We start from the raw sequence: 20745 nt of genomic DNA, 5'->3' as shown, positions 1-20745 counted from the left end.
AGAGGTTAGTGGAAAGAGCACAACATGGAGGACACAAACTTACTTTTTACACCGTTCACAGCTGTACATGTTGTCCCCTGGAGAGGGAAAAGAAAGGCATTGCAACGTTACTGACAGCAAGAGCCATGGGGCTGCAGCCCCGATGAGGAAACAAACTCTCATCCCACTTGCGGAAGCTGGGTAAAGTGCCTGCCTAGCAGAGGTAAAGCAGACCTAGCCGGGACTCTCTCTGCCACCCCTAGCTCAACACAGACATGGCACAGATGGCAGCCAGCCACCACACATGCAACGTGGTGGTGTCTGCAGAGGTGGAAGGGAATCCGCTTGCCCTCCCACCAGTGGTTAGTGTGTGGCTGGAGCAGCCTCTTCTCCCCAGGTAAAGCAGGGATGGGAGGAAACGTGCTCAAAACCCTCCTTTCCACTCCCCATATTAAGACAGGGGCAAAATGTCTTCAGTCCCTCTGCTCTCCATCCCAGGCTAATGACACAGGAGACTGTTCTTCAGAGAGAACTACACAGCCTCCTTCTGCCCCCTCCTTGAGGGCTCCTGGTGAGGAACCTCCTACACGAACACAAAATGCAAGTCTAGCACTCCTAGGTGTAAGGGTCAGACTGAGGTTACCCAGACTCCTCAGCTGGGCATGCAGAGTTGTGGGTGAGTCTCCTTGGAATACTTCTGCCCTGTAGAACTATCCCCCACTTGCAGCACCCCCAGGGAACAACCTGGTGGGACCAGGACCCTGGGAAACATCTAAGGAGTCCCCGGCCCAGGTTTAGTGGCACTCCCTGCAGGAAGAATGAATGTGACCCAGACTGGGTCCAAAAGCATCAGCATACAGTGCAGTCCCTGCTTTGATCTCCCTGGTGCTGCAGCCAGCACATGGACTGGCTCCATCTCACTGTCTTGCATATTAGCCAAAGGCCCGTTTATCCTCCCTTAATACAACAGAAAGAGGAGCCAGGGCAAATGTTACAAATTCAACCAATCAGACGATTTACTAGAAAGCACCACAACACCCTGCATGCAATGCAGGAAACAAGTGGCTCAACTCCACCCCTAAGCAAGCGCAGCTGAGCCTGGCAACCCCAACTTGTTCCTCCTGCCCAGGAAGGTCCTTGTGTAGCACAAACGCTGGGCTACGGACTCTCACTGCACACACAAGAGAACGACAATCACGTCTGCTCTTTGCTGAGCCCACCACACCCTGGTTCCAAACTGCAAACCCTGCCTGAGCAGATGGTGAACGCTCATTCCTGCCCCCAAGGGAAGTTGAAACAAGGAGTGCACTTCCCAGCCAGAAGCTTGGATTTGTTCCAGAAATGCATCTGGAACGGTTATCGACAGCTTCCCTTGGGGGCGGTCAGAGAAGACAATATACACCAGGCCTCCCCAACCTCACCTTTCAACTCATCGGCAGCAAAAAAGGCAGCAAGACAGTCCTCCAGTGTGACCACGGGACCCCAAAACCAGCTGGGGATACAGGACACCACAAACCTGCAGAAGGGAGGGGTCATGCAAGAAAGAAATGTGAATGGTACTGGTGATCTATGCACTTTGGCTTCTAAAATTCCCCGGTGGCGTGCTGCTTTATGTGAATCGAGCCTGGAAGGTCAGCTCAGGAACACAGTAACAGCATCCCACAGCATTATGGAAAAGTGCTGTTTGTTTCTCAGAACTGGAGTTGCTACTGTTATCTCCCACGCCAAGAAGGGCCAACGTGGTGGGTGAGTAGAGGACTTAACCCTTCGCTCTTGTAAAGTGGCAAGTAAAGAAAGGCACTGACAGGCCCCGGACAGAGACATCCACCGGAAGGAATGCAGCCACAAAGGAACGCAGCCACAAAGGAACATTATTAATTGGCTGAAGGAACCAACTCACCTGGAAGGAAATTTACCAGTGAGGACTTGCAATGTCCTGCACCTTCAGGTCACAGATGTTTTACAGTCAGGCTATTACCACTGAACACGGTTTATTTTTTAAACACAATTGAAAATATGTTTTGTTGGACTAAATGAGGAAGGAGGTTGGCACAGCTGTCCCTGGCTATGGATCTTACAGTTACAGGTCCCTGGCTATGGATCTTAATTCTTTATAGCGATTTTTTAATGCAATTGTGTCCAATATTTGTCTCTCTTTCCTCCATTTCCCTTCAGTAAAGAACCAATCAGCTTGTTACATTTAAGAGTAACTGCCTTCCAGTAACTGACAAGTGCAAAGCCAAGAAGGGAGAGAAACTGCATAAGGGGATGCAAGGGAAACACACCTCCTGATGTACTCCATGATGAAGGCAATCCAGCCTTGCGAGGTGTAATTGTCCCCGCAGGTCCCCGTCTTAGCGGGCACATTTTGATAAATGGCGGAGTGCAGCTTGGCCAAGTCCTCCTTCCCAGGAATCGGCAGCGACAGATCCTGGAACGTCTCCACTGTCGTGGATACCTGAGGACACGCAAAAAAGTCTGAGCTTCTAGTGTACGCAAAGGAGCAGATACTCAGCCCAGAATTTTTAGCATCACTTGGGCCCATCTACACTAGGAAACTGAAGTGTTGCTGACAGTAGTAGGCCATTTTCAGCACCATCAAGAAGAGTCTGGCCCAGCCCCAGCCCCACTCTCTGAAGCAACGCTGAAACGGTTTTGTCTTGTCTACATTAGGATTATTCCTCACTCACAAACAGGGTGACTGAAGTGTGATCACTCCCCTTCCTAACTGCTTAGTGTTCCCTACAGCCAGGTCGCCAAGTTTTCCATAGAGTGCCTTCCCAGCTCCCTCTATTTCATTGGCTCCTCGAACTTATTCCCCCTTTACTGTGACCAGCTCCATGGTAGGACATGTATAATGGCTAAGCTAACTGAGCTACACAGGATCAAGATTCTGTACGGCACATAAACAATGACACAGAATATTCCTAGACCTGGTAGATTTCACACACAAGCAATCATTTTAGTAGGGCCCTAGCATCCCAGAATATTTGGGAACAGCTCTTTTCCAAGGAGAGGTTTGTCGAAGCAAACAGGCCCTGCTGTTTTATTACTTGATTAATGGCAGTAAGGAGACGCACTCTGTCGCAGGTGAGGCATTGCACCAGGCTGAGAATGGAGCCATCAAAGATGTCAGAAATAACGCTGCGATAACGAAGCTCTTTCTTCTTCTTCCCGGAAGCCAGCACCTGGGCTGAAAAGACACACATACCCCCCCATCATCTACAAGCTCTCTTATGTAGCTTCAGCAGAGTCCTGCAGTCAAGCCAGGGGTACGTCTGCACAAGACAAGTGTGGTTGTACATGCTTCAACACAGACTGCATGACTCTTTCAGTGGCTCCGAACTTAAGCTTATGTTAAGAACATCCTTGTTTCAGATGGCAGCAGAAAGCCGGGTCTAACCATCTGCACCAATGCAATGCACCCGAATGCTGTTGGCAGTACTGTCTTTGTCCCCATCCTCCTCCAAAACTGGTTCAGAAGGATACAGTGGGGTCATGTAGCGTTCTTGATGGCTTTAATCTCTAACACTCTCTTCATTTCTTACCGATTGTTTTCCCCCCAGGGTATTTTGTCTTTTTCCTTCTAGCCATCACCCAGTTTTTCCCCCATTATTTCACACTGCGGCTTGCATCACAGAATGTGGTGGCTGGCAGAATGTGGTTGTTTTGTTTAACAACAAAACCCCCACTTACACAGAGTGCTTTTTATCAGGCTAGAATGTCTGCGTGCCCACCGCACCCCCTCCTCGCTAAAGTCAGCACAGATCGGGAAATAATGCTATTATTGAACGGCTGCAGGGCCAGGGGTGGGGGCACAAGCCGTTGTGTTTATGGGCTGTGGAAGAAGAGTGGGTCTGGTTTTGTGATTTCTTTGAGATGAAGCAGCAGGCAACTGGGGCCCAATTTTGTAACCTCGCAACACTCCCACACTAGACTAATGCTTTTAACTTCGATCCTGCGGGGAGCCTACGAAATATGGCAACATCCCTTTAACAGTAAGGCTGCCCTACAGCCCCTTGCCCACCTATGCTATGAAGTGTAAGACTGAAGGCCAGTTCTGGACTCTCCCCTCAATGCAGGAAAGCCCAGGAGTTCCTTACAGTGATTAGTAAGTTAGCATTATGATACTGAGAAGATAAGGCCAATGACGACCCTTTCTAAGTGATTTCAGGCTGTATTTGGACAGCCAGGCATCTCTCTGCCCTAAATGCCCAGCCATGCTGAGACTCACTATCATTCGTTTCCTAACACTGGTTTAGTAGACATCAACATCTTGAAGGACTGTCAGCCATGGAGTCATGATGGCTTGGGTACCTCCCGCTTCTCCTGCTTCCTCCCGCAGACGTGGCCCTTTGCCTCCATGCCCCCCCTCAGCCTCCTGGCTGCAGGAGCTTCCCGTCTATGCTACCTTTTTTCAGCACATAGGAGGGTCCCAGGCGCACAGGACTGGAGCAAGGGGGGCTACTAGACAGTTTGGAGTGCATCTCCTGGTGAACCGGGCTGCAAGGGCGTGAGGAGCAGCGCACGTAGGCGTCATTGTCCGGCTCTGTGTGAGGAGAGAGACCACCAGTGAAACATCAAATGTACCAGCCCAGCTTGTCACAAATCAGCCCCAGTAGAATGCTGGTCTCTGAATCTTAGCACAACAAAGTCTTTCATTCAGGAAATCTAGTTCCCAGCCCAGCCCCACCACTCTGAGGACTGGATACCTGAGGGATTCAATTGGATACCACAAGAGAGATGGCAAACGCTGTCAGACAGAACAAAAGGATGCAAGTCACCTCTAGGTCTATTCCTAATCAAGAAGTTTGTCCTCAAACTGGATAGTGACAAATGCTCCCAATGCCCAGGCCTAGAGCTGAGGCTTAATCCTCTGGGTTTCTTAGAAAACAAACCACCCCACAAACATCTGCCAGCGTTCCTGTCTCTGGAGCCCACAAGGCTGTAGGCTGGGTCATCATCTTTAGGTCAAGACAAGGAATAGTCACATCTGGAGCACAGCCTTTAAATGCCAGCTGTTCTGCAGAACCACATGGCATCTCTCCACGGTTTAAAAATGTTTTTTAAATGTTCATTGCCCAGCACTAACAAATACCTCTATTTCCCTGTGAAGGGGTGTGTGCCCCACACAGGTAATGAAAGGGTTAATCTGGGCCTGGAGGCCAATCAACCCACCTGGTCACACCTGGAGGTTGGACCATGCCCAATTAAAGATCATTCCCAACTGCCAGAGGAACTGGTGGCTTTTATAAACAGTCTGCTGCAGAGAGAAGCTCTGCAGTCACTCTCTGGGACTAGAAAGCAGAGAGACTGGGAGGGTCGAGAAGGAAGCCTAGGGGGAGAGTTGGCCTTGGTGTCCTCTCCTGTGTAGAGAAGTCTAGCAGGAGGCCAGGAATTACACACAACAGCACTGGGGATGGAGAAGGCTCTGGAGCTACGATAGTGCAGGATTTGGATTTCCATGGAGAGAGCCCTGGGAGATGCTAGGATGAGGAGCAGAGAGGGACAGAAAGGTCAAGCCTGAAGAGGGCAGAAATGGATTTACATTTTGTACCTTTAGTCTGGGATTTGTTGGGGAAATCCAGGGGGAGCCCTGCAAGTCCCAGCCCTGACAGACAGGTGACCCCAGAGAGACTGCAGGAGAGGCCAGCTGAATAGGTTACAGGATGAGGAAATCCAGAGAGACAGCAGCAAGGAGTCTGATGGAGCAAACCTTGGCTGCTGGGCATAGAATCCAGTGTCATGGGAGGGCCTGCGTTCCCCTACCAACTACTGGGGAAAGTGACATGAGGCCCCTCAGAAGGGAACAAGAATGATTGAGAGCTGGACTGTTGGCCCCAGAACTGGGTCCAAAGGCCTTTTGTAGGGACACTGGACTATTCGTTGGACTTTTTGTTACCCCAGAAGGCACATGACTAAATGTAACCTGGCCAGAAGGCTGAGTCATGAGAAGAGACAGACCACCAAGGGATAGGAGTGATGGCTTGCAGGGCATGCTAGAGACAGAGCTGCTACTCCACACACCTAGCCAAGTGGTGGGACACCAGCTGGGAATCCACTCTTCCACACACCCCTTATTACCTCCCTTCCTTTACCCCTCTCGGAACCAACTATTCCCAGGGTAAGTTTGTAGGATAATGAGAGCTTTACATGCTTATTCCACATTTTTCCTGAAGTAATTTTTAAAAAATGTGCAGGTCCAGGAGCTCCTTCAGACTGTGCTCTGTTCTTTGTTAGGTGTTACTGTGTCGTTTGGTTTCACAGAATCATAGAATATCAGGGTTGGAAGGGACCTCAGGAGGTCATCTAGTCCTACCCCCTGTATGTCTTGTGTTATTATTAATATTTGGTTTATCATTAGCACGTACAGCAGTTCACTTCTTTAAAGTGCTAGTCTAGCATTATAAAACCCACCTTTCCCTCAACAGAAGGTGTTTTTTTTTTTTTTAAATGGTCACATTTGGCAGAGGCAGCTCAAACTAGTAGCTTATCCAGCATGTAAACTATGTTCATCACCACAGTATCTGGGCACACTGAAGTACTTCTCTGCTGATTTACCAATGGATTGCTATGGTAGAAATGAAGCAAGCTGGAGGAAGCAGGTCACCTGTCTTAGAAGCAAAGACATTCTGAAACCAGGAGTGCGAATGTATACACAACGTATCTGTCCAACTTCCCCCACCATTAGCATGCCCCAACACGTGAATACGGCACTGGTTCTCTTATGGTGTGATAGGGACGCTATATTAGTACCTGGTGTCCTACATGGGCTAGCAGGACAGGGAGGAGGTAGGGTTTCAGGAGAAGCTCTGCCATCAATTGGACTCATGGTGGTATCAACATCTGCATCCTCATCAACTTGTTCCGAGTTGCTCCGCCGGTGGCTGTAGGAGAATTTCCTGTCTTTCAGCCTCTCTTTCTCAGAGATCCCTCTCCCGGCCTCATCCTGGATCAGCAACTCTGCCTCGGCTAGGGAGCCGCTCACCCCTGTCCTGCCTTGCCCATCCATATCACCCCTGTCGCTGCTTGAATCACAAGAGAGGAACTCATCCTCTGAGGGGCTACGGTCACCTTCCCGCTTGTCATCTGTGTCACTGGAGTCAGAGTCTCTTGCCTCAGCAACAACTGGTTCCTTCAGCTCTTCATGAAGCTGGTCCATCAGGCATCGCAGAAACTCTTGGGTATCCTGAAAACCAGGAGCAATCCCACGTTATATACTGCCCATCTAGGGACAAAACACAGCTACTCCAGTTTCCACTGTAGCCCACAAAAGTTAGCCCCTCGGGGAATACAAGGAGTCCCACTCAGAGAACACATGGAGTTGGTGGTATTCAGCAGATGGATAGAGGGATCCTGCCCATTTAACTGACTACTCTAACGCCTGGGGATTAGAGTCCCAATTTGCAGCTAATTGTTTCAATTTCTGCTTTTTCTCAGGAGCTTAGGAAGTTCTCAGGATGGTCAAACTGGGCTACTGCTACAGAACTTAAGACAGGTTTCAAAGTAGAAGCCATGTTAGTCTGTATTTGCAAAAAGAAAAGGAGTACTTGTGGCACCTTAGAGACTAACAAATTTATTTGAGCATAAGCTTTCGTGAGCTACATTTGATGAAGTGAGCTGTAGCTCACAAAAGCTTATGCTCAAATAAATTTGTTAAGATGCCACAAGTAGAACTTAGACAGTTATCTTGTTTACTGGGATGTCAGCACTGAAAGAACGTGGAAAACCAGGAGAAAGACAATCAAGACAGCGGGCTGCAAAGAACAGTACAGTCTATGCTACAAAAACAATCTTCATGCTCCATTGATGTTGTCACATGATAACCCTATCCCTTACAGCAAACATGGTATTAAAATCCTTTATTGCCAGGGATTAGAACTAGAAATCAAAGACAAATCAGCCAGTGTGAAGGCCCCCTACGGTGGCCCCTGAGATAGTGGAGATTGCTGATAAGGGACAGCTCTGGGTAGTGACGTTTTGTAGACTTCTAACATTATGGAAGATTTGGTTTAAAAGATAATAAAACATCATCAGCTCTTCAGTTTTAAATCTTTATAGCTGGAATTCCAATCCAATGCGCTTTGCATCAAGGGCAAATATAGCAGCTCTGGTCTCTCTATTTCAGCAACTGATATTTTTATCAGCATTGTCATCTCGGTTTTCACTTGCTACCAGTGCCATGGCTTAAATATGCTATTGTCGGATGTCCCTTCTCTCTGTACACTTTCTAACCAACTACACATTGAGAGTGAAATTTCATTCTAAAGAATAAGTGATTTTTTTTTTTGTATACAGTGAAGTACTCTTTCCCCCCACCCCAAAAGACATGATCTTTTTAAAGGACTCATTTAAATTGGGTGCTGAGAAGGATGTGCATGTAATAAAAGTTGGTATTTGTAACCTTTTAGTGCAGGTGTAATCAGACTCATCTCTAATATAAGTAACAATATACCACATAGGTCTTAGATGGCATTTTTCATCAGATCTCAAAGTGCTTGGCAAAGGAGGTCAGTATCATTATCTCCATTTTACAGACAGGGAAACTGAGGTACAGAGACGTGCCAAGCCTTGCCCAAAGTCCCACAGCAGACCCAGAAATAGAACCTAGATCTCCTGTGTCCCAGTCAAGTGCTCTAGCCATTCTCTTATACAGAAGCAAAACAATGGGACAATCCCAGCACCCAACCAGTTAATATGGGCCATTTATTCTTACATGAGGTACTTCATTAAGCGGGCTCCACTATAGAAGTAAGAATCACATGATGTGGAACAATCTAGACATACGTTTAGAAAGGCTAGTGTTTTTGTTGGATGGCCCACCTGCTGTGCATAGCCCCGGAACATGGGGTTGACCAATTTAATTCCATGAGATAAGCTGCTGGGAACCACATAGCTTGGGCTGTTTAAGAACAAAAACCATTAGTTCATATATCAAGTCTAGAGCTGAACTGTGTAGTAAGCACAAAATAAAAAGCAGTAGTCAGTTTAAAGGAAAGGGGAAAAAGAAGAGTTATGTTGCTACAAAGTCTGAACTTATCTGTTAACTAGAAATCATAAGATTTGAGATGGTGCAGGTATCTACCAAGTATTTTAATCCCTTTTCCCTACTAGTGACAGACTGATCCCTACTGTACATTCACCAATGCTGTGTCACTTTTTAAAATGTCGAGTGATGGCACAGTCCGTCATTTACATTGCCAGAATGGTCTCGTCTACTTATTTATTTTGATTTCACAGACAAAGAGTAGTGCCCACCTCAAACAGTCAGAACTCACAGGAGTTTCGTTATATTAAAATTATATTACACTGCTCAAAATTACTGCCATGCTCTACCGCTTATTCCAAATAGTTTTAGTCCATTCCAAACCCACAATTTACTCATACTCTGTCTGCAGTCTTGTAGCTGTGTTGATCCCAGGATAAGAGAGAGACAAGGTGGGTGAGCAAATATCTTTTACTGGACCAATTTCTGTTGCTAGAACAGCTGACGCTCTGGTTACCTTTCCCAGACCTGAAGAAGAGCTCTTGTGAAGCTCAAAAGTTTGTCCCTTCCACCAACAAAACTGATCCAATAAAAGATATTACCTCACCCACCTTGTCTGTCTTGTACTATGATAACAATTAACACAAAACATAGGACACAATTTAGATACCCGATTTGATACCGCAACTACTTACATTTGCGGTTAGGGAATCAGAACCTCAGCTGCTATAAACCAAATTATTTCAGTGGTGCTACACCAATTTACACCAGCTGAGGATCTGGCCCAGGGTTCCTAGTTCTCTTACTGAGTCAACAGCCAGCAACTGACAATCAAAACCACCTTCCAGGCTGATTGGTAAATATTAGTATCAGATGCGAATTGTTTTTTCTCTGTAAATCAAGAGCAACACCACTAAATGCTGCACTTGCACTGCAGCAGCCAAATATATCCCCACCCTCTTTTCAGCAAATCAATGAGAAGAAAAGCCCTTTTTAAGCTGTTTAAAGCACTTCACATTATCATGCACGCTTTGATTCACTGTTTTGATTTCAGTGTAATGAATTTTCAGAGGTTTCTAGACCCTGTTCCTCAAAAGATGGCTGTCTGATCACTAACTGCAGGGTGGAAGAAGGGGAGTACTACACCATGCGCTCACAGAAACACACCCCACATCTTCTAGGGCTAGTCCGAAAGCTTGAATTCAGTGACTGTCACACCTCTCGTTATTTTTATTGTGTTCGTAACTGAAGTATGAACCGCTATACACCTTCCTGTTTGGACTGGGGAAGGATTACTCACCGTTTCTTGTGCCAAACCTCAGAGACCAGTTTCTGGTAACTTTTGCACAATGCCGGCTTCTTGTCCGTACGTACCAGCCCGCCACACTCCAGAAAAAACTGTGTGAGAGGCGGGCTAAAGAAGGAAAGATAGGAGAGGTAAGTGGAAGGGAATTTCTTCTATGCGTATGTTTAAAGTCACACAGAAAGAGAGGACGTCCTAAGGTTGCTTTTAAATTTAACATTTAGAAAAGGGGAAAGAGATGGTGCTGCAAATGCTGTCCTCTGATTCTTCACAAATCACTCCCGTTGGTCTGAATGATTGGGATCCCTCCCCTGAGAGATGCTGGAGTTTATTGCCAAGACCGGATAGTGAGAATTATTTTGGGTTGAGGTTTTCAAGGCCACCTCATTAGGGAGAACATTAAAAGAAGTTGGGAGCGAAAATGCATGCACATGCACCTATAAATATTTTATATTTACTCTATTTTAAAGATCACAATGGAAACTAAAGGCCTGTACTTCCACCGCCAGTCCAATGGTACGTCTCCCGTTGGTTTGCTCAGTTTCTTGCTCTGCAGCTTTTTATGCATTAAACACCATGATCCTGTTTTTTCCCCTTCTCCCTCCCTATTCTGCACCTTGGCCGATTTCCACACACAGCGTTCATGAAGGAGGTCTTGGATTGGAACAGCCACTTCTTTATTTTTAGGGGGTATTCAAGGGAGCATCACTGCAGAATGGTCCTGTCGCCTACCAGTTAGAGAGGGCCTGAAGTGCTGCATTCATGTAGCAGGAGTTTCCAAGGTTTTTCATTCCAGTAAGACCTGGAGAAAATGCAAGAGACATTAGACAAGAAAGGAAGGTCACTTTCCAGCACCTCTTCCTTTTCAGAAGCACTGCATTTTTACATTCCACACAAGATGAAAGGGAATCCAGCACGTCTCTCGCAAATGAGCTCAGCATCCCAGTCCCACTGAAATCACAAAGCTCTCCAGGAACCTCAAATGTAAGTCTTAGAGTCCAGAGGTGCAGTTATAACTGATCCCATAATTCAGTGGGGCATACCTCTTGGTTTCAGATCATCCTCCTCTGATTCCGATTCCCCTTCATCAGCCACCGCAATTGGAACTGCCTTCAGCGGGTGAGCAGGCAATGGAGACTCCTAGATTAAAGGCAGAGAAATAAGCATCAGTGGCAGGTCTGATCTGCAGAGAGACACATACACAATCTGTACCCATTTATTCACCCAGCCACTAAGAAGGTCCCCCAGTAACAAAGGCACTGGCATATGCTGCTGCACTAACCCCTTACCTTTCCTGATGGCATTACCTCAGTAACATGATGAGGGTGTCCAAGGAGCACCCTTAGTGAAGTCAGATGTACCACAAGAGGCCCAAGGAACAGTCAATAATGTCTGCAGAGGGTACATTTCTAGTTTGGCAGTTAATGCTGCCGCAGTTCACTCCAGACATGGCCACCCTTCAGAAGTGGCCAAAGACAGACCGATTATATAGAGAGGGACACTGCTTTTAAAGCACACTAGGAATCCCCCTGGATGAAAGTTGCTAAATAAATGCAAGATTATCTTGATGGGAGGCATCTTCCTTCAGGTTTGAGAGCTCTCATTGCAACAATGGCATGTCCAATAGTGGGGAGTCCTAAACTAGTCATCTAACAAAAAAAAAGAAAAAACCCTGCTAAGCGTTCCATCCCATTCAACAGTATCCTCCTGACTTATCGTGTGAAAGACCCACCTGTTCACTGAACTTTGATGACAGGGATGGAGCATGTGCTGCCAATCTCTGGTCCAAGAATACCTCCTTTTCACAGGCATAACACCACACCCGGAATGTTGTCAGGTTCACTGTCAGGTTGTGTTTTTTGGCCTAAAAACCAAAATAGTGAAAAAACTGAGAGCCACAAACTGTAACTCAATCTCCAGAGAGTTTGGAACCTATGCACCATAGTTTTTATATAAATGTTGTCTGGGCTCAAAAGGTGGCCGGGAATGGATATAATCAATAAGCGCTCATGCTTTGTGGATCAGAGTTTAATTTATTTGGAAATCCAACCCTGTCTGTCCTGACGAGAGAGAGGGTTATAGAGAACAGCTCACCTGTGCATGAAGGGTGCTATGATCCGCAAAGGATTCCCCACACCCAACATAAGGACAAGCAACCTAGAGAGAGAGGAGATAGTGGGAGAACAGTTTGGATGTGGCAAGATAAACCCACAACAAAATGAAAAAAGGGGTTTGTGACCCCCATCCCAGCCAGCAGCTGCATGTGCGCTGACCCTCTGCACTTCATGAGCATGCGTTGTAACCTGAGTCACAGCATTACAAAAGACTTGGCACTTCTTGAAAAAAAAAAAAAAAACTATACCCACCCTTGCTCACATGACTCTATGAGACCTCCAATCCAAATCACGGACGTTAGTTTTTCTGATCACACTGTGTCCATAGATCTACAGATGGATCATCTGAAAATCTGTTGTAAAAATACATTGCTTGTCTGATGAAACCAAGATACTAAAATGAGAGTTGGTCCATGTCCATCCTGTCACCTCTTCTCTTTCCACTGCTTGGTCTTTCCCCATCAGTCCCCTCATTCAAACTCCTTGTTTTCTTTCTTCTGTTACAAGTATGTTTTGGAAGGGACTAAAAATGTATCTAAAAAGAATAACTTGCCCCTGCAGTTACAGGTATAAGATCTATCAGTCTGATAATTCCGGGCACGCTGCAGCTTCCTGAACAACAGTGTAAAATCTGGCAAAATCTTTTTCAGCTGCTCCTACTAAGAGCTCTTCGGGGCAGGGACTGTCTTTTACTCTGATTATACAGTGCTCAGCACAACAGGGCCTAGGAACTACCATGATGCAAACTAACCATAAGTATCATAATGGAAGTTGATATTCCCAGGCAATACAGGGCAATCCTTGCCTGTTGCGCAGGGTGTTCATGGATGGAAAAGAAGATTATTTCTGCTCATCCTAGAGCAGCCCCAGCACTAGCAGAGCACCAGTACTGCTACTAGTTCATTATAGTGAACAAAATAGGCCTAGATGCGAGGCAAACAGTATTAGAGTTTGATCATTGGCTTCTATTTTTCTGGGATATAATTGAAAGCTGATGGACACTTTTACTGGGCTTCCTTTCTTCTAATGCTTCTTTCTTTGTTTACCAGATATTATGATCTCAGACCTAATTTCATATCCGAAGGCAATAAGTCAGCCTGAAAGTAAGTACTGCATTGTACTAAGAAACAGTATAAATAAAAAATGAGAAAACCCTTTATACAGTACACTCAGATAGCAGACTCTTTTTACCTGCAGGCAAGCCCAGAGGTTTGGTCCCCCAGCTCTGCACGACTGGCAAGTTCCCTGCAGTCATACATAAAAGAAAAAGTCATTATAGTTTAGTAGCCCTTGACTCAGAGGGGAGCACCCCATGCTTATTGCATGAGTTGACTTTTTGGGGCAGAGAGTAAAACCTTGTTTGGCTGCACAATTCATTTTTCTCAGTACTATGAATTCCACCTAAACTAAATTTACACTTTCAAGTACCTGCGATGAGAGACATCTTTGAGCAGGATAAACAGTCATTCAGAAATGCACCAGTGAAGAGGGCTTTGAGCACTGCCCAGATGGCAGAAATGTTAGTTTTTAATCTAATTCCATCAGCCACTTCACCTCACTCCAAAATTCCAGCCACTAAGATGTTTCCTTTCACATCACCCCCTTTCTGAAGTAAGCCCATGAGCCTTGAAAATGTATTAGTTGCCAAATGAAACCACTTAAAGGGAAAGAGATTTTGAAGACTTCATTTGTTAATGAGCGAGGTAGACAGATCAACAACACTCAAGAGTAAATGCTAGAGTTATGGAATTTCCCTTAGGCTATCTCATAAAGACAGCTTCTTCACATGATTTAATTGTATTTCTGAAGTACAAATGGCTGACAATGCCTCATTTTATGAGGTATACTCAAAAAGATATCAGTATTTGAAGTTCAGTTTCTACATCCCACTTGTCGATATGTACAATCTTTGTATCTTAGGGGAGACACCTCCCCCTCCCCCCCCCACACGAGGTAACCACACTGCAAGCAGCGCTTCCTTTACCTTGGATTTGAGCAGCAGGTCATCCTTGGTGACCTCACCTATGGAATCCAGGTGAGGACAAACGTCTCTTGTATCTCCCATTCTCACTAAAGTTCACCTACAGAGGTACAGAAATTGCAGGATGACTCCTCAATATGGTTAAATGTCAGACTTGATGGTAAAGACAGTAGGAAAGTAAACTGATATGCTGCAGTTTTAAGATGTTAGGGAGTAAGAACATCCATCTTTACAACTCAAAAGCATAAGGTAATAATCTCAAAAATTTAAATTGGACATTATACATCTCCCCTGTAATTAGGTAAAACAGTTCCCAGACTGTACATTTGTCCCAGTGCAGGGATGAGGGGACTACATGAGTAAATCTCAGAGATTAAATTAAACCTCCAGGCACCAGATACAACACACAAAGGCACCAATCTTGATGTCAGGTAACACTACAGTTCAATGCTGCAGTTGTGCTAATACAGAAGAGCTCATTGTTGAGTAATGGCATTATGATATCAGAGGTAAGTGGGTGATGCAATGGAAAGGAGCAGGGAGCAGACACAGTTAATTATTATTATTATTTGTACAATGTGCTACCCATGTTCCAAAAATGTAGTAAAATACTAAATATACATGCACACTTTAAGGGCCACAACTGCCAATTCAGTTATCTATACTGTCTAACCCAGAGGTTTTCAACCTTTTTTTTTCCTGAGCCCCCTCTCCCCACACAACAGGCTATAAAAACTCCACGGCCCACCTGTGCCACAATAACTGGTTTTCTGTATATAAAAGCCAGGGCTGGCATTAGGGGGTAGCAAAGCAGAGCAATTGCCTGGGGCCCCATGCCACAGGGGCCCCCACAAAGCTACATTGCTCAGGCTTCAACTTCAGCCCCAGGCGGCGAGGCTCAGGGACCTGGGCTTCAGCCCCATGCAGTGGGCTTTGGCTTTCTGCCCTGGGCCCCAGGAAGTCTAATGCTGGCTCTGCTTGGAGGCCTCCCTGAAACCTGCTTGAGGCCCCCTAGGTGGCCCCACACCCCTGGTTAAGAACTACAGGTCTAACCAAAGATTTGGATTTGCTGAAATTGATTTGGTTCGTACCTAAAAGGAAGATGATAATGTGATGAACCACTGAGTACTCTCTTCTGAAGGCTCAAAGTCCCAGCTTATCTGGATCACACAGCATTGTTGGATGCTACAGAATACTAATCCAGTTAAAAAAAACAAAAACATTATTTTATACATGTATTTACATATATCATTTCACTCACCTCTTTCTAGTCCGCACAAGGTAACTAGAAAACATATAAGCTACATGTCATGAATACATTTAATTAATTAAGCCAAGGATGGCTTGATGGACTAGACTTTTACTGCAGGAGACCAAGTTTCCCATCCTGGCTCAGCAGGCCACAAGTAAAAACCAGTTTAATTATCTTATCTTGCTTCCTGTTGTCAAACACAACCAAAGCTCCAAAGGAGAGGATAAAAATCTCAGTCTGTTCACAGGAGTTGGAGACTAAATCAAAGGATGCTGCAGCTCAGTTTTGAGCTGCTTCACCAGAGTTGTGTACAGAAGCTGGCACAGGACCTATCTATAGGCCTAGCTGAAGCTAGTCCCTAATCACTAAAGATGTACTCACAGTTTTAAATGAAGGAGGGTGGGGGACTAGAGTAGGAAGGTTTATAATATCAGTAACCCGCCTTCAAAAGAAAGGAAGCCACCAGCATTTCTGAGGGGTCTACTGTTAAATATCTGCTCGACAACATTAACATATGTAAATCACTGTGCAGAGTATGACAAGTGGGGTTCCATTCAGGATAATCTATCCAAACGCACACAGTATAAAGGAACATTTCCAGGGTTTCACATCAATATAATTTATAAGCAAAATAAACCCCTCTGGAGTAGTCCATATTTGGGATCATGGAGCCTACCTATGGAACACTCCAGACATGCCCTCAGACGTAGAATACAACGTAAGGCATCAAAGTGAGGCAACTTCTGAGCAATATATTTTAAGGAAATTGCATCTATGACCTTAAATAAAAACTCTGCAAGTAATACAGACAGTTCAGAACCTGCTCCATAATATTACTACTTGCTAGAGGCAAACCAGCTGTAAAAGCTCCATACCAGTAAAAAGAAAGATCAGCTTCAAGCTCACCAAAAGTTTTAAATGACACATACAGCAGCATATTCATTGCTTCCTGCAGTTTAATATTCTTTGACACCTTAGACATCATTTTCAAAGATGCTCTAAAACAGTGGCTCTCAAAAATTTTTTACTGGTGACCTCTTTCACATAACAAGCCTCTGAGTGTGACCCCCTTATATATAAAAAAGTGTTTTTAATTTATTTACCATCATTGTAAAAGCTGGAGGCAAAGCGGGGTTTGGGGTGGAGGTTGACAATTTACGACCCCCCCATGTAATAACCTTGTGACCCCCTGATGGATCCCAACCCCCAGTTTTAGAGCAGGGGTTCTAAAACATTTTTTTTGGGGGGGGGGACCCAAGAGGATGAAGAGCTAAATCACTCCAGCTGAAGTAAAGGTTTTTTCCCAAAGCTGAAAATCCCTCCTAATTCCATGCCCTGTCCTGGCAGAAGTAAGACCTAAGTTGGCATTTTGTAAAATGGCTTTACCAGCTAGGAACTGAATATTTTGCAGGCCTGGAGGAAAGAAATTCATTGCAAATAATAGAGAATGACACATTGGTTGTAGCCAGAGGCTCTAGGAACTTCAAGGTTTGGCTTAATAACCAGTGAGCAGATGGCTAAATAGCAACTGCCCAATCCCACAGGGCTGCAGTTTAGAGCCTGGAGAAGGAAAGACAAACTATCATCTCACTATCATCTTTAACATATGTACATAAATTAAATGGTAACTATTTTTAAAACAAATTGAATGAACAAATATCTGTCCTGATCACAGAAGCACTTACACATGGGCTTAAAATTACACAGTCGAGTGGTCCCACTGAATTCCATTGATTCTACTGTATTTCCAAAGGACTACTCACATATTTAAAATTAAACATGTGTTAAGTGTTTGCAATATCGGGGAGTTGATTTTCCCACTTGTTCTTAGCACTTCACTTTTTGAATACAACTGGGAAACGGGTCAGTCCCATCTACTTAGTGCAGGTTGAATGTATTAGACCACAGCTAGGCTGTAAATGAGTTTAACAACCATTGTTAAACTTGATTTTCTTGTAGTATAGGGTACATCTACTCTAGGCCTGGTCTTCATTAGAAAGTTTAGTCGGCTTAACTACAAAATCCACACCCCTGAGTGATGCAGTTATGCTGAACTAACTCACAGTGTAGATAACACTAAATCAACAGAAGAATTCTTCTGTCAACCTAGCTATCACCTCTTAAGGAGGTGGATTACCTGCGCCAACGGGAAAACCCCTCCTGTCAGTGTAGGAAGTGAAGCGCTACAGTGGTGCGGCTGTAACATTTCATGTTTAGACAGGCCCTTAGAAACGCTATAGTGCCTCTGTAGCATAGACACTACAGCAATGGAAGGGGTTCTTCCATCGCCGTAGTAAATCCACCTCTCCAAGAGGCGGTAGCATAGTCAACAGAAGAATTCTTCTGTTGATCTAGCAGTGTCCACACTAGGGCTTAGGTCAACTTAATTACAGGTTCTCTCTCTGCTGTTCCTTGAGAAATAGGAATTTAATAATAAAACATTTCTTAAAGGCTGCCCTTTTATTTATCAAAGTTCATACATTTTATTTTAAAGTGAAAGGAAATAACCTTAGAGCAAGTCCTCCCCAGTCTGTCTCCTTCCCAACAAGCACTGCAGAACAACAGCATGAACATGTTAGAACAATTCCACAGTAACTCTGACCTACAAAAAGATGACGACAATTGTTGCCAAAACAGGTGGCTTTCCTACTCAACAACATATTTCTCTCCTTTTGCTAAAAGAAAATTACGTGCACCTACACCAAAGCTAGACAGTTGCAATATTTTTGCAGAAGTTTAAACATTTAGTACACAACATACTATGTAAACATGAGTATTAATAGTAATAAATACTTAGTGCTTTCCATCTGCAAAGTAATTTACAAACGTTTGCTAGTTAATCCTCCCCCTCCCCTCCATAAGATAAATACATACAATATTATCTGTATTTTATACAGGGGGAAATTGGGACCGAAAATTAAGTGACTTGCCCAGCGTAACACAGAGACACAATGTCAGAGATGGAATCAGAACTCAGAAATTCCTGGTCCCAGTCCCATGTTCAGAACACATCTCACATTAGAAACCCTGACGGTACTACTTGCCTTATTGAAGGACAATCAAAGGAAGCAAAATTTTTCATATTCATTTATTATTTGAGGTAATTAAAAATGATGTGCCCACACATTTAGTTTTAGGATTTAAAAATCATCTTTAAGCATTTGCCATTTAGACTCTCCAAAAATCTAACTCTTCAAATACAATAGGCCCAGAAAATCATTTCCCTCTTCCAGCAGCATAGTAGTTGTTAATAATAAGCTACCATTTTCAATCATAATAGAAGTTAAATGTGATCCTGTCCACTACAAGAGAAAAGACTGAATCAACAGATGATAAGATACAAGAAAACAGCCCAACTAATTCTAATATACTAGCCCAATACCAGCACAGTCCCTTTTTCAACAATTATTCTGCAATAATTAACAAAGGACAAATACTTAGAATCAGGTGTTCACTGTTGCTTAGGGGAAGACATAAATTCCTTAAATTCTGCTAAATAAGCCAGACTGCTGCCTTGGCAACACTTACCAATATTTTAAGGACCAGGGGATAACAGAGTATGAACACTGCAGCTCAAACGAAGCAGTCGGTTGCCCTTCTTAGTAGGAACAGAAGGCATTACTCATCATTTTTCCAACAGCTGATGCTGCATCATCCCCTTTCTGCACAGGCTGAGTCTCTGAGCTTTCTACTTCTGTGTCCCCCCTCCCACCTACTGATCAGGAATATATAATAAACAAGGTTCTTAAAATACTCTTTTAAGATAAATGCCAGTTACCTTGCCAAGGGACTCAGCTCACAGCAAAGATCACACTGATGAGCGTCAAGACGTTAAAGATAAGCAATGCAATCAATATTTGGGGTACCTGCATTTGGGGGAACCCTAAATATACTAGAAATTATCAAGCCATCTCAGTTCCCTCATCTTCAAACTTGGGAACTTTCAGTAACTAAGGAAACCCCAGAGCCTGCACTATGCACATATTAAATCAGTAACCACACAGGGATCCATACTTTTATTTTGGGGAGGGAGAGCTGTTTTGTGAGCACCCTCTTCCAGAGCACCCCCCAGACTCTTCCCTATTTGCTAACACCGTGCAGCACCCCATCCCAATGTGAAGATCAAATGTGCAGAAACAACCCCACGTATCCTTATTAAAATCCTGCCTTAACCTCCACATCTAGCTGATAAAACTCTGCTGATCCCACTCCCTCCCTGGCCCCAAGTGATGACAAGCACCAAAATCCCCACACCCCAAATACTAAAACTCTCCTACATCCCCCCAGTGGGAAGCATCCTTGAGACACCAGGGATCCACCACTGCGCTGTGCGGGACCCCCCAGGGTCCACACACTTCACGCAGGGCCCCCACAAAGCTAGAGCGAGCCCGTTGGGGTCCCACAGGCAATGGAAGGCCACTCCTGGCCCCACTGACACAAGGGAGCGCGTCCCCCCATCGTCGGAGGAATCTCCCCTCTTCCCAGGGTGGGGACGTGTCAAGTCTTTGGCACCCCAGCTTCACGGTAGGGTGCACGGGGGAGCATTACACAGCCGCCTTCCCCGCAGCCCGTCTGCAGCCGCTGCCCTGGGGACCCCTTCCTGCCCCGCCCCCATGGCCTCTGGAACGCGGGGCGAGGCGCCCCGCTCCCGGCGTGCCTGACTAGGAAAGGCCGGTGCTTCGGCCCCTGAGCTAGGCCCAACCCGCCTACTCCTCCCGGGAAGGGGGCCCGGGACCCCAGCGCCGGGCGGGGCGGGGCGGGGCGGCGAGGCCGGTTACCTGCTGCCGGAGGAGGAGAAGCCAGCGGCCGGGCGCTGCAGCAGGCAAGCCCGGCAGGATGGGCGGGGCGGGGCCGGGCCGGGCTGAGCCTGGAGGGAGAAGGGGGGCAGCCGGCCCGGCCAGACGGGCTGGGCTAGAGGGGACCCCTCTGTCCTCCGTCACCTTCCCCCGGGATCTCCAGGGAGCCGGTTTGCTAGGAGTGGGAGGGGGCTCCCCAAAGGCAGGAGTCCCCCTGGGCACAGAACCCCGGGATGATCCTTAGCCCAACAGCACTGGGCAGCTACCTCCAAGAGGGGCGATCCTAGGAAAGCCTGGACAGGTGCCCACCCTGCTCTGGATGCTGGGCTGATGA

The 20745-nt window shown here is 45.6% G+C and overlaps 1 protein-coding gene across 22 annotated transcripts in view; it reads right to left on the bottom strand.

Annotated features, from left to right (window-relative positions):
* USP20 (ubiquitin specific peptidase 20) overlaps positions 1-20745 on the bottom strand; it is a 44167-nt gene that overhangs the window by 18298 nt on the left and 5124 nt on the right. For 2 of the 22 annotated variants that reach the window (XM_043498727.1, XM_043498723.1), the window contains exons 1-17: positions 19394-19450; positions 18124-18217; positions 15455-15558; positions 14367-14463; positions 13574-13627; positions 12363-12425; positions 12001-12132; positions 11312-11408; positions 11001-11070; positions 10266-10379; positions 8803-8881; positions 6736-7168; positions 4391-4528; positions 3033-3172; positions 2265-2437; positions 1401-1495; positions 44-77 (exon numbers count right to left, since the gene is read on the bottom strand). In XM_043498727.1, the coding sequence (XP_043354662.1) occupies positions 44-77; positions 1401-1495; positions 2265-2437; positions 3033-3172; positions 4391-4528; positions 6736-7168; positions 8803-8881; positions 10266-10379; positions 11001-11070; positions 11312-11408; positions 12001-12132; positions 12363-12425; positions 13574-13627; positions 14367-14447 (1703 nt within the window). In that variant the 5' untranslated portion in view covers positions 14448-14463; positions 15455-15558; positions 18124-18217; positions 19394-19450. Of the gene's footprint in view, positions 1-43; positions 78-1400; positions 1496-2264; positions 2438-3032; positions 3173-4390; positions 4529-6735; positions 7169-8802; positions 8882-10265; positions 10380-11000; positions 11071-11311; positions 11409-11575; positions 11821-12000; positions 12133-12362; positions 12426-13573; positions 13628-14366; positions 14464-15454; positions 15559-18123; positions 18218-19143; positions 19214-19393; positions 19451-20745 lie in introns of those variants that run through there. The other 20 variants (XM_043498722.1, XM_043498721.1, XM_038374241.2 and 17 more) reach the window with 15 other exon arrangements.

The sequence above is a fragment of the Dermochelys coriacea genome, chromosome 16 (genome assembly GCF_009764565.3).
Source record: "Dermochelys coriacea isolate rDerCor1 chromosome 16, rDerCor1.pri.v4, whole genome shotgun sequence".
Classification (NCBI taxonomy): domain Eukaryota; kingdom Metazoa; phylum Chordata; order Testudines; family Dermochelyidae; genus Dermochelys; species Dermochelys coriacea.
The sequence above is the reverse complement of the archived record's forward strand: the minus strand, read 5'-3'. Positions and strand labels throughout refer to the sequence as shown.